Source organism: Rhinolophus hipposideros (assembly GCF_964194185.1).
Source record: "Rhinolophus hipposideros genome assembly, chromosome: 11".
Lineage (NCBI taxonomy): Eukaryota > Metazoa > Chordata > Mammalia > Chiroptera > Rhinolophidae > Rhinolophus > Rhinolophus hipposideros.
The window spans coordinates 23,578,961-23,592,256 of NC_138057.1; the positions used below are offsets into that span (position 1 = coordinate 23,578,961).

General features: G+C 34.1%; 1 protein-coding gene across 2 annotated transcripts in view; it reads left to right on the forward strand.

The window, feature by feature from the left end:
* Positions 1-11,448, forward strand: part of FREM1 (FRAS1 related extracellular matrix 1) — a 155,766-nt gene extending 144,318 nt beyond the window's left edge. For both annotated transcript variants that reach the window (XM_081066045.1, XM_081066046.1), the window contains 2 exons: positions 6,435-6,520; positions 8,524-11,448. In XM_081066045.1, coding sequence (XP_080922171.1) covers positions 6,435-6,520; positions 8,524-8,723 — 286 coding nt within the window. In that variant the 3' untranslated portion in view covers positions 8,724-11,448. The remainder of the gene's footprint in view (positions 1-6,434; positions 6,521-8,523) is intronic.
* Positions 11,449-13,296: the final 1,848 nt, after the last annotated feature.

Here is a 13,296-nt window from a genome sequence, read left to right on the forward strand (position 1 = left end):
ATGGCTTCTTTCATGGAGTCAATCTATCTCCTTCTTCTCTGCCTGCTGTTTTCTATTTTTTCCCCCAGAATTATTGTCTTTTCCAAAGAACGCTGTCTTCTCATGATGTGTCCGAAGTAGGACAGCTTCAGTTTTGTCATTTTTGCCTCCAGTAATGTTTTGGGATTAATTTCCTCTAGGACCCAATTGTTCATCTTTCTGATAGTCCAAGGTTCAGAGGTCCTACCTTTATCTAAAGTTTGACTTAGGAATAGTGGAATAGGTCTTTTTTTCTCCTGAAGGAAAGAGCTTTGATTTCACAATTAGCAAGAAGATTGCAACATACGACAGATGGGAAGATACGGTTTCTCTACTGACAAAAATGAACAGGGCAAGTGCAGTTATACTCTAGTCAAGGTTATCAAGATCAAATTGCTGCTGTGATCTATTGGTAAAATATAGATGAACAGAGCAATAGAACCCCCAAACCTCAAGTTTGAAAGCAGCCTTATTGTTCATTTTTGGGTAGTTCTCAAATGACAGTCAGTGCAAGGAAATCTAAGGGCCTGTGAGTATAATAAAGCTTTACCTGGTTCTTAATATGATGAGAAAAATGAGAACGTGTATTGCGTACTATCTTTCCATCCATTCATCGATGTTGGTGTAAGGTAATCATTCTTTTATTCTGAGATTATGACCTTTTAGTTTTTTGGTGTCAAAAATAATTTCTTATGAAATAATGGCAACTTATAGTAATACTGTTGATGTTTTCATGTTGACAACCCTATAGTAGTCCCTCACTCTCTCTGTTTATTTTATTTTATTGATCCACCTAATTGATCTAATTGTATCTGGGTTTTAATGGTAAGACTAGTTTAAAAAGGGGTTCTTCGTATATCTATTAATATTGCACAATTTACTTATCCCAATAATAAATTTAAGGCCCAAATTAACTTAAAAGCCTAGCTATTTCCTCATGCATTTAACCTAAGATTTCATCTGCAACCTGGTTGAAAGCACCTTCACACTGTGACCCTTTCATACCAGCCTGACCTAATTCTACAGGTGTCTTTGCCAATAATGCCCTTGCTTTTATATTGCATTCTATAGTTTACATAATTCTTCATATATAGGGGTACCAAAAAATGTATGCAAGTGGACACTTTGTTCAGCTTTGCTCAAGCAGTAGTTTGCTGTAATCAGAAGTGTGTTGGTGCTAATGGTAACCACTTTGAGCACCTCTAATAATTGCAGGAGTCAAACATGACTAGTATTCATCTTTTGTTGTTGGTATATATTGAGTATTATAATTGGAATAGTTTTTTCCTTTCTTAAACAGTGTATAAATTTTTTTTGTCACACTGTATATTAGCTTGTTTGATCCTCCCATCACTTTAGGGAGGAAAGCTTGTATCATTATCTACCTTATACAGATAAAATCAAGAGATTTGGGGAAGCAATATCACTTGTGCTTGGTCATACAAGCAAGTAAAAGGAACAGAAAGGACTTAATTTTCTATTATACTCTCCAGAATTAGTTCCATAAGTATAGGGGATATCTCATCTCAGGTGAATATTGACAAGGACACCTATTTTAACTTTGTATGGGCCTAACATGAAGTAGGTTTTCAAAACTATGTGTTAATTTTGTATCTTTCACAACAAAGACATATTAAGATTTTTTATTAAGTTATGGATTCTAAGTTTCCTTTGGATTAGAATCAAAGTAACTTTTCAGGGTAAACCTAAGATACAATCAAGTTCTGAGTTTATAGATTCATTCATTCAACAAATATTTATTAGGACATTTTTGTAAATCAGACCACACTTTTAAGTATTACCCCCCAGTCTTGGCCCCACAACTTAACGAAATCACTCCTCATTCATCAATGAGCTTTAGAGATATAGACACCGTAACTCTCTACATTTAGCTGTCCTATGTCAAGTCCTAAAACCCTGCATTTTACACGATTAAAGTTGTCATACTGTCCTGATAATTTCCTCCATATTCCCTTCCTACGAAGCTCTATCAAGAATGTAAACATCGCTGAATTTAAATTACAGTATTTAGCTTTTGTGGAGTTGATGTCTTACTATCGGTTCAATTAAGAAGTTCTGTGGATCTAAATGTAATAATATGAGTTACAAGAAATATTTATTAATTAAATATGTAACACATAAATTATACTTGAGATAGTATAAATAGAAAGATATTTTATTCTGAAATGAACTATTATGATTAAATTATAAAATTTCCATCTGTCCTATTAATTAAAGATACTAATCATATCTAGCAAACCAAACATGATATTATAAATAGGTTGAAAACTAATTTTTTCATATATTTTGAAGTTATTTTTATAAATTCTGTTCTCAGAGAATTGTGTTAAGCCGTGGAACAGATACTTCTTTTTACATGTAAAGCTGAGAAAGTTTTCAGAAGAAATGAAAATTTTTAAGGACAATTGGAGTTTTCTCATCATATTTTATGATGACTAATTTTATAATGACTAATTCTGTATTTATCAGTAATATAAACTCAAATTCCACATTGTCAATTCACCATATTGGTCCAGAAATTAAAACATCTGTCAAATACCATTTCTGATAGTATTCCAGGGTATGTAAGAGAGGCAAAGAAAACATATATAGTGTGAGATTATTTTAAATATCATAAAAAGCTTCTAATTTTAAAATTTTAATGGAAAGAATGGGTAGGAATGTTTGATCTGATTACATCTGTATGATACTTCAATATGCACTTTATTTCAGAAGGACAACAAGAATGATTACCCCAAGAATAGTTAATACTAGTTTCAAGCATTTCAGAAACTGTCTAGGTGCAGATGAAAAGCAAACTAATAGAAAAATAAAAGATCTCAATATTCCTTTGGATTAGTCATTCTAAGAGGAACATTTTGGGGCAGCAAGGCTACCTCCTCAGTACAGTTTTTCTCTGAACCCCAAGACTTTCCCCACCATTCAAAATATTTTTATTCATCCTGTGGGCTTCCCTGCTTCCCTTCACCAATTTCTTTTCAGGGTCATTTTATTCTTTTCTTCTCCAACCTCTTTGGCTTGAAAAATTAGTATTCCTCTTGGAAGTATCAATTCCTTCTGTGATGTGAAATTTATAATTTCAACATTGCATAAATATTTTTAGGAGATGGTTTTAGATTCTATAATTAGAATTAATATTCATCTACTATATCTTTGATTTGGTCTCAGGGACCATTATTCAATTCTGGGCTATGTTTTCCTGGACTCCCTTGCTACCTAAAGATCCTTTACATAGGGTAATTTACAGCACCCATGTTCCAAGAAAACCAGCAAATTTTACTTTATCCCTTATCCCTAATCAGATCACTAACTCAAGTCAATCTTTATCTCCAATCTCTTTTGCTCCCCATTGGTGTTTTATTATTTTTCTAACCCAGAGGAGCTAGACTCCTAGATTAGGTATTTCTTGAATTTACATATTGTAATCTCATCTGCTCATTTCCTTAGGCAGTCATTGTACATTTGGTAATTGTATTATTATAGATCATTATCTATGAAACCATTTTGTTTTTCCACAGGAGTGTCTGGAACCCCTGCTGACCTATCCTTACAGAGTTACTCTGAAATATATCTATACTTAATCAAAAAGTTTCAAAGAAGTAAATGTTTATTTCTGTAACTAGGAAAATTAAGGTTTCTGTTTTTAATACTACACTTTGAATGCCTTCAAATTTCAAAGCTGTCAAAAGAGTTTTGTTTGTGTCTCTGTATTTTATTTTTATGTCTCTATATACGTATCTATCTAATATTCACTGTACTTTATATATGTGAGCATAAAAGGAACGATGTTTATAAAATAATCAACATATAAATGCCTATTATTTTTATAAATAACTTGGGCCTCACACTTTACCTATGCTAAACAGCTATTTTCTCATCTTGCTTTTTGGGGACTTTTTCTTCTCAGAGTCAAAAAGGAAATCAAACTTATATTTGACCAACTAAAATAGATATTACAGTCTCTTTTAATGATAGTTTCATGAACCTTAAAGCAGGAAGAGATGCTAAATAAAACCCATTACTTCCTGATGACAATGAGGCTGGAGTTGCTTCCATTAGGGAATTAGGGGCAGAGCAGGAAGTGGAAGGCTCTGTTCCTATGCTCTGTTCAATATACCACATCAAGTGAGGCAGCTGCTCAAGCTTTCCCTCTGTCTGTATTTAACATATATTTGATATTCTGTGTCCTAAACCCTCAGCATGTTGGATATGAGTAAGAATGACCATATTGAATATAAGGAATAAGGGAAAAGATGTGGTATCGTATCTGTTGAACTGTCAGACAGGAGCTAACAGTACATAATGAGGTCAGACAAGTCACAAAACCCAAATCCAGCAGCCTAAGACCATTCAGAAAAGGAGTAAAGATCTTTACGTATCTTGGAAGGTCCAGAAGTCACCGCTGAATTATAGAACAGTAAAGCACTGGTGTTAGGGGAAAAAAAGTCATCAAGAAATGGATAAATTATGTTCACTGTATGTGATCTGGAAAAGCAAACAAATGGATATGAAGTTCAAAAAGACATAGGCAAAATGACTAAAATTCAATTCAACAGTTGTCTAAACTTATACAAGTATTACTAATTTTGTTTCCTACTTTAAAAAATATCAATGGTTATTAACCAGGCAAGAAAATCATAGTAACTTGGTTTCCTGTTTGACGCTTTCTGTATTACAAAAAAGGAGAAAAAGAAAATAATTATCTATTGTCTCTTAAAGCATTTTAAAAGAGCTTTTAATGAGTACTGCTGGGGAATTAAACACAATCAAATATTGCTTATAGAAATAACTCAGCTAGCGGCAAAAGTAATTCATAAAGAATTATCATGCCTTGCCGGCCCGGTGGCGCAGGTGGTTAGAGCTCCATGCTCCTAACTCCGAAGGCTGCCGGTTTGATTCCCACATGGGCCAGTGGGCTCTCAACCAAAAAAAAAAAAAAAAAAAAGAATTATCATGCCTGTTAGAATGTCTCTCATCAAAAATAAGAAATGACAAATGCTGGAGAGGATGTGGAGAAAAGGAACACTTGTGCACTGTTGATAGGATTATAAATTAGTGCAGCCACTATGGAAAACAGTATGGAAGCTCCTCAGAAAATTAGAAATAGAACTACCATGTGACCTAGCAATTCCACTTTTGGGAATATATCCAAAGGAAACAAAAACACGATGTTGAAGAGATATCTGCACCCTCATGTTCATGGCAGTATTGCTTATAATAGTGGAGACATGGAAACAAACTAAGTGTTCATCGCTGGATGAATGGATAAAGAAGCTGTGGTATATATATATATATATATTTATCCATATATATGCACACACACAGTGGAATATTATTCATTCATAAAAAGAAGGAAATCTTGCCGTTTGCAACAACATGAATGAACCTTGCGGTATTAAGTCAGACAGAGAAAGACATACTGTATGATCTCACTTACACGTGGAATCCAAAAAAATCCAAAAAACAAAAATAAAAATCATAGAAAAAGAGATCAGATTTTGGGTTACCAGAGATGGAGGATGTGGGGTAGGGGAATTGAATGAAGGTAATCAAAAGGTACAAACTTCCCGTTATAACATAAATAAGCACTGGGGATGTAATGTATAACATGATGACTATAGCTAACACTGCTGCATGGTGTAGGTGAAAATTGTTTAGAGAGTAAATCCTGAATTTGCATTCCAAGGAAAACATTTTTTTCTCTTTTTTGGTATTTACATGAAATGATGTATGTTAATTTACTGTGGTAATTATTTCACAATATATGTAACTCAAGTCATAATGCTGTATACCTTACACTTCTAAAAAAGAATTCTATTTGGGAAAAATGTGTATGTTTATAAGAACAGGTGTTTAACTTCTATACTACTTATAAAGGTTTGAGGGAAGTGAAGGCATACTCATTTCACTGAGTATGATGAAAAGATCACAGTTATCAGAGTATTTGACTAAACACACCAAGCTCAATATGTAGGCCTCAAGTAATTTTATCTGAATTATTTGGTTCACCTTACTGATTAAATTAACTTGATAATTGCCAAATTTATGCCATTTAGAGATAAACTTCCTATGAGAGGAGTAATATTTTGGCATTAGCTAATGAATCTTTATAAGAAAAAGGTTGCTTATTTTCTAAAAAAGATATTTAAAACCTATTGAATTTATAGTGCAAAGCCCAGATATTATAATAACATATTACTTTCTTTGCTGGTCACTTACCCCATCCTGAAGATACTCAAAGTAAAAAAAGAAAAAATATAGTATTAAAATCTGGGAAGGATCTTTCTACATGTGTACTTTTTTTATTTTAAACTGATTTCGAGATGTGTATCATATTAGCAGAAATGTTGAACTGCTTGTCACTGATGCTGTCATTTTCATTCATTTTTGTGTAGTCACCTGGGCAGCCTTGTAACTGTCCTCTCCAGGCAGCATCTGCGATGGCTCTGGGACTTCGGTGGAAAGGAGCCTTTCTGGATAGGCAAGTATTTGTGCTGTACTGAGGGAGGAGGCACAACATGAAGAGAACATCTCTCTTCTGTGGACCAAATGATTGTGGTTTTATAACAACAAACAATGTTGCATGGTTGGACAGTCTATCTTTTAAAACTCATCTTAATCACACAATACTTTCATTTTTAGACATCTGTTTCAAAGAAATATTAAGGGATGTGGTTCTGTTTACTGGTAAGAGAATTCAACAAATGGTACTTCTAAAAGTAAAAAATTAGAATTAGCTATAAATAGAGGATGGTGAAATGAATTATAGTGTATCGTATGAAGGAATATTAAATATTTCATGCTTTTGTAAGATATTAAATATTAAAGACATGGCAAAATGCCTTATGTTTCTTAATTTATTCAATCAATATATGTTGGATGAATATTATGTAACATATGCAATGTATTGCATTTGTGGTAAGGTACTAAGTAAGAAAGCAGAGTCCATCGCCATATGCAGCATGAAATAATTTAGAATAAAAAAGAAATTTATATGTATTAGATATATACATACATTTATAAAAAGAGCTATGCCAGGAGTGGCCCATTAGCTCAGTTGGTTAGAGTGTGGTGCTCTTAACAAGAAGGTTGCCGGTTCGATCCCCACATGGGCCACTGTGAGCTGCGCCCTCCACAACTAGATTGAAACAACTACTTGACTTGGAGCTGATGGGTCCTGGAAAAAAACCACTTGACAACAAAAGAAACGCGTCAAAGAATTAGAACTGTTGTACCTCCAGGTACACTTATTTTCTGAAGTTTCAATATTTTCTACAATTGTATCAATAATACAAATACTTTCAAGCCACTTTACAACTAGGAGCATTCTCAGGGCTCAGCAAAGTCAGGATTCTCGCTATCTAGCCTTACAGGTACTGTGTTTCAGGGAACTCTAATAAACCCATTCTTGGCTTCTCAAAATCTCTTTAATACTCACTGATTCTCTAAATTCTGAAATTATGAGAGTATTAAGTTAAAGTTGGACGATAGGTTTTCTCTGCATCCACAACAACTGATTTCAAGGCTCTATCCCCACAAAAATACTTAGGCATAGCATCACCTGATCAATAATTCAAGGAAACAATCCAGAAGAAGACAGGTTATTTCTAACCAAAATTAGTTCATTTTATTCTATCCCAAAATACTTGATTGAGAGTCAGTTGGGAGATTATATGCTATGTAACTAAGACTGTTTTCACAGTCAAATTTGGTTTAGGAGACGTCAGATCATGCTATGAGGGGTCCTTTTCTCCACTTACTCTTTTTATTTCTCTTCTGAAGAAGAATGAGGAGGAGGAATGCTTCTTTAAGAAAAATTACCAGAGCTTTACAACGTTAAAGTGTAATTTGCAAAAATTGCCAGTGGGAGTAGAGAAAAGCTGCTTTTTATTGGAATTGTACCAGATTGAATAAGTTGAGAAAAGTTGAGAAAAGCTGCTTTTTATTGGAATTGTAACAGATTGAAAAAAGGCTTGAGCTCTAGACTAAAAATAATACTTAGTAAGCTACTTTCACATATGAAGACGTTTAAATAATGAGGAAGAAGAACAATAGATCAGAATGAATCTGTGTTCCTGATATAGAAGTTCTTCCCGTAGAATAATATGAACAATAATTGCCATTTATTAGACAGTTGTATTTGCTCTGTGTTTGACATATCTTATTTAACCCTCAAAAACAGCCCTAGTTGTGCTATTTTTTATTCCAATTTCTTAGGTGAGGGAACTAAAACTTAGAGTGGTTAAGCAACCTGCCTAAAGATGCTCACCTAGCAAGTGGTGGAGCTGGGATTTGAATTTACGTCTGCCTGAACCCTAAGCCTTATGTGCTTAGTTACATCTTATAGGATTCCCAGGTCATATTCCATGTTTTAGAATGTAGGACCATGTTTACATGTAATTATTGAGCTTAGAGCAATAGACTGATATGATATCCAAGTATTAATGTGGTAAATGTTTTGGCACATTCTTTTGTTCACATTAGGTTTGAATGACCAAGTGCGTGCTGGCTACTGGGAGTGGATTGGCGGTGAACCTGTCACCTTCACCAACTGGAGGAGAGGGCCCCCTCAACGTTCAAAGCCTGGCAAGAACTGTGTTTTGGTTCAAAGACAAGGAAAATGGCAAATAAAGGACTGTAAGAAAGGCAAACCTCACAACTATGTGTGCTCCAGGAAACTCTAAATGTAACTGGCTTTACAGGTGCCCAGTGGGATTTCTCACCTATTTATTTACCGGATTTGTGCATATTGCTCAATAGAAAATAAGGTGCATAACTGACTTGGTACTTCTTTTTTTATCATAGTGTATGAGTGATTGTATCTAGTAAATAAGGAACACAAATGAATAGTTCCAGGAATATTGATAAATGAATATTTCTTACAGGAAGAGATATACTTCTTGCATCTCAATCTCTCAAAATAAATGCCTGATGTATTATATGGTGCAAGATTTGCTTGTTCCAGGAGATCCCCATTCCAACCCCACCCCATATCTCAGTCAGCACCAATTTCATGGTCTTTGGATTTTTTCGGTCCCAGTCCCTTAAATGAGTCCATTCTGAAATCAATATTGCAGGTGCTTCTACTTATTCAGTCTGAGTGAAACTAACCCTACCAGTTCATTAAATCAAGGTTGAACTGCGGAGGGTTGCTTTGTCCCTTTGGAGCCCTTTTAAATATGAAACCTGAAATAAGAGGCTGTGAATCAAAAGGAGAATTTTCTGTGGCAAAAAAGGAAAGCTTTAGATGGAAGAATTTTGGAGATGGAAGCTCATCTGCAAATCTCTAGTTCAGGTAAGATTTCTGGGGCTACCTGTACTTCAGAGGTCTACTCATCACTACTCGTGAGACATATCTCCTTTTCCAATAAGAATGTTGGCATTGTACCATTCCAAGGCTAATTATTGGGTTTCTCCAGGCTTACAGACTCATGAAAAATTTGAAGTAACACGAGCCTCTCTTCATTCGTGTTTGTGGCAGTGACTAGCATTTCTCAGAGACATTTGAAATAGAGTATATATAAGTGATGGTTAATATATGGAAGAAAAATATGCCTCCTCAGAAGTGTCCCAAAGAACAAGGCTCATAAACAAAGAAAACTAATACTGAAAACAGAGCTCTTTGAAAGCCTATGTCCTCAGAAAGGATTTTGATACCATTTTGAGCCCTTAAATAGTTAATATTTGTAGAAATGCCATATTAACTTGATTCTCTAATGTAAAGGTACCTTATTAATTTATAATGTCATCTGTGTAAAACATTTTTATAGCACTGAAGCATGTTGCAGCCTTACAAGAACACCTTCTGAAATCAAGTTTTAATAACAGGAAATTAGAAATTTATTTCTGAAACATTTACTCAAAATTTTCCTCTTTTCATAATCACTAAAAAATATGGTTGTGCCAAATGTAACTTGCTATATGAGCACCAGTGTAACTTCAGAATCAAAATGAGGTTACCAAGTAGACAAAGCTTTGGTGTAGGTTTTATTATAGTAATACCTTGGGTGAAATTTTAAAACACTGAAGAAATTCAGTCTACTTTCTGGATGTAAAACATGACAAGCTTTTTTTATTTCTGCTCATTTATCAATATTTTGGTTAATAGAAATATTTACAAAGAGAGGCTGGGATAAGATTTAGACATTCTACCTCTTAATAAAGTTAAACATCATTGTGGAGTCAGGAGGCTCCTTACCTTAGTTATCACAAGCAGGTACTGGACTGATATAATATACAGGTCTCCCGTATGGCACAAGCAGTCTCTGGTGGTTAACTAAAAGATGTTAAATCCATTCTCCAGACCAGTTCCAATCCCCTCTGATCCGCTGGTCTCTGCTGTGTGGAAAGGTGTGATGCCAGATAAACAATGAGTTGTTTGCTTCAAGGGTAATGTCTTAGGGTGGGAAGTAAAAGTTCAAGGAATGAGAAATTCAAGGGCTGCTCCTTCTAACTGTAACTCTAGAACTATGTTAAACTTTAAAACTGGAAATCCAGAACCATGGCAACTAGTATGTAGAATCTTGTTGACCTGATAGATTTTATTATACATTTTTTCAATGACAGTGATATTTAAGTGTAATTGCAATGTGAGCACAAAGAGAGAATATTTTGAATTTTTATAGCAATCAGAAGAATGTTTAAAAATATTCCTGATCATGAAGGCATTAATCAAGTGATAAAATCCAAGTAATTGAAAGAAGATACAAATAAAATTTCAGGCAAGTATGGGTGCTGGGAAGTGGTCATCATTTTTTTCTCATGATTGGGTTTGACTGTGTGGGGAGAAGTGATTGTCATGGTTCTCTCCAATTTGATTGGTAACTGTCACCCTTCAATTTCTGGTGGGAGTAGGAAGGAAGGAAATGGAGCAATGGTAGAATGGAACTGGGAGATTATACAAGAGGAAAGGGAGAGAGGAGGGAAGGGTTGAGTAGCAAGAGATGGGGACTGATGGTAGTTAAGAAGGAGAACACCAGAAAGAAGGACCTGCATGTCACCTAGCTCTTCTCCCCACACTTGAATACGGATTCAGGAAATGACCCACTTATTCAAGGGCATCAACCCGGCAAAATAGTGTGCAGCTTTTCAGAGTCTGGTGATTTTTGGTCTTTAACAAAAGATACATGTATACAACATATATTTGCTATACATAAACTTAAAAATGATATAATTATTTTATCTCCTTCCAAGGAGTGGTAAAGATGAACCAGGTGACATTAGTTACATTTCTGTTTTGTTTATTTTTAACACAGCTGAAATCAATATACACATATATTCATTAACAGGACGTTCTGTATAACTTAAACCATAAACTGGTGCTGATTAATTTCTGCAACAAAGCAGCATATTAAATGTACTGTATCTACTGTTGTATCAAAATTAATAAAATAAACATTTCTAGTTCTGAACCACTGTTTTTAATTTTTAACATTTTATATTTATTCTACCCATTGTTAGAAAGGATGGAAAAGAAAACTCCACATGTCTTTTTTATCCTTAACTCTGAGATCAGTCTTTAGTTATATGGCTTCTATCCATCTACCCAGCGACTCATCCATCCATTCACCCACCATTCATTTAACAAATAATTGAATATGGAGTGCCAACCTGCACCTGACATTTCCCTAGATACTGAGATATTGTAGTGAATGAGAAGAACAAATAAAAATATAAAAGCATCGTGCATATATACTTGTTTCTAACAGTTTTTTTTAAGCATGGAGCTTTTTATCAGGACGGATGTTACAGAGGAAATCATTGATTATATTATCACTTTTTAGAACTGGACTGATACAGACAGCTCAGGCTGTCTTTTGTTATATTTTTCTCCTGATTACAAAACTGGTGTTAAATTCTTGAGGTTATATTCAGCTCAAAGTGTTATTGATAGCAGCTAACCCAAGTTTCCTGTCTCCAGATCAAGTTAGGAACTAAAATTTTCAAATCTACTAATTGGTTTTGCAACATTTTTTTTCCAAAAAGACAGCAGTATGTCTCTCTGTGTCTTTGAGATTCCTGGAGTAATACAAATAAAAAAGAGATAATTTTGATATCATCTCATCTAACATCCATATTGTACAACAGAGTAGACCGAGGTCCTCAGAAGTTAAAGTGGTAAGAAGTCAGCACTAGAACTAGAGCATGTATTCCAAACTGTACGTTGAATCTTTTCTAATTATTTCACATATTTATTACCACTCTGAGCAAACGGTTTTATTATAGTCAAGGAAAATGTCTTTGAATGATAAGTATGATAACATTCACTATATACTTGAAGACATTATAAGTGAAAGAAGATGGACACAAAAGGTCATGTGTTGCGTGATTTCATTTATATGAATTTTTTTTTTGAGGGAATGGAAATGTTCTAGAATTAGATAGTGGTGATGGTTGTACAACATAGTGAATATACTAAAAACTACTGAAGTATACACTTTAAAATGGTGAATTTTATGTTATAGGAAGTATATCGCAATTAAAAATGCTATTTAAAATCATATAAAATTTATTTTAGAAAGCTATAAATGGGTTGATATGTTTGACTCATCCAAGATACTTTTTTCAGTCATTGTACCATGTCTCATCCAGGTTTCTGTTTATTTGTTTATATAGTTGGTTAAGAGGAAGAGAATACTGAGTCAACATACTTTTTTAATTTAGAGTACTGCTTTATTGATTTCCTTCTCTTTCTCCCCATTAATCATGAGGGAACACTTACTGATAGCAGAGTGTGTCTGGATGTCTATAATGTCCAGACTTCTATGATTTTCTTAAAATTAATCTTACAAGTCTTTAGAACAGGATCATGCAGGAAATGAATATACTATCCTCATGACTTACACATGTAACTGTTCATTTTGAACAGTTTTTATAGGTCTTATATTCTGCTCAGCAATAAAATTTAGTTTATCTTAAGATGGAAAGGAACAAAAATCAACCAACACTTCCGTTAAAGGTCTTATGGTAACCTGCAATACTTTTTATAAGCAATGAAGTATGAGTTTACCTTTTGCTTCTGTCCTTGTCTGTATTTTTGCTTCCAAAAGGCAATCAATCACAACTTACCCTTCAGAAGAAAAATGAAAAAAGATGTACTATCCTAAAACTAGTGAAAAGAAAACTGGAGTAGCTATCTTCATATCAGAGCAAAGACTATTACCAAGGAGAAAGAAGTTTATTTTATAATTTAAAGGGGCCACTACATTGAGGACACAATAATCCTAAACATTTATGCATCTAGTAACAAAGTTTAAA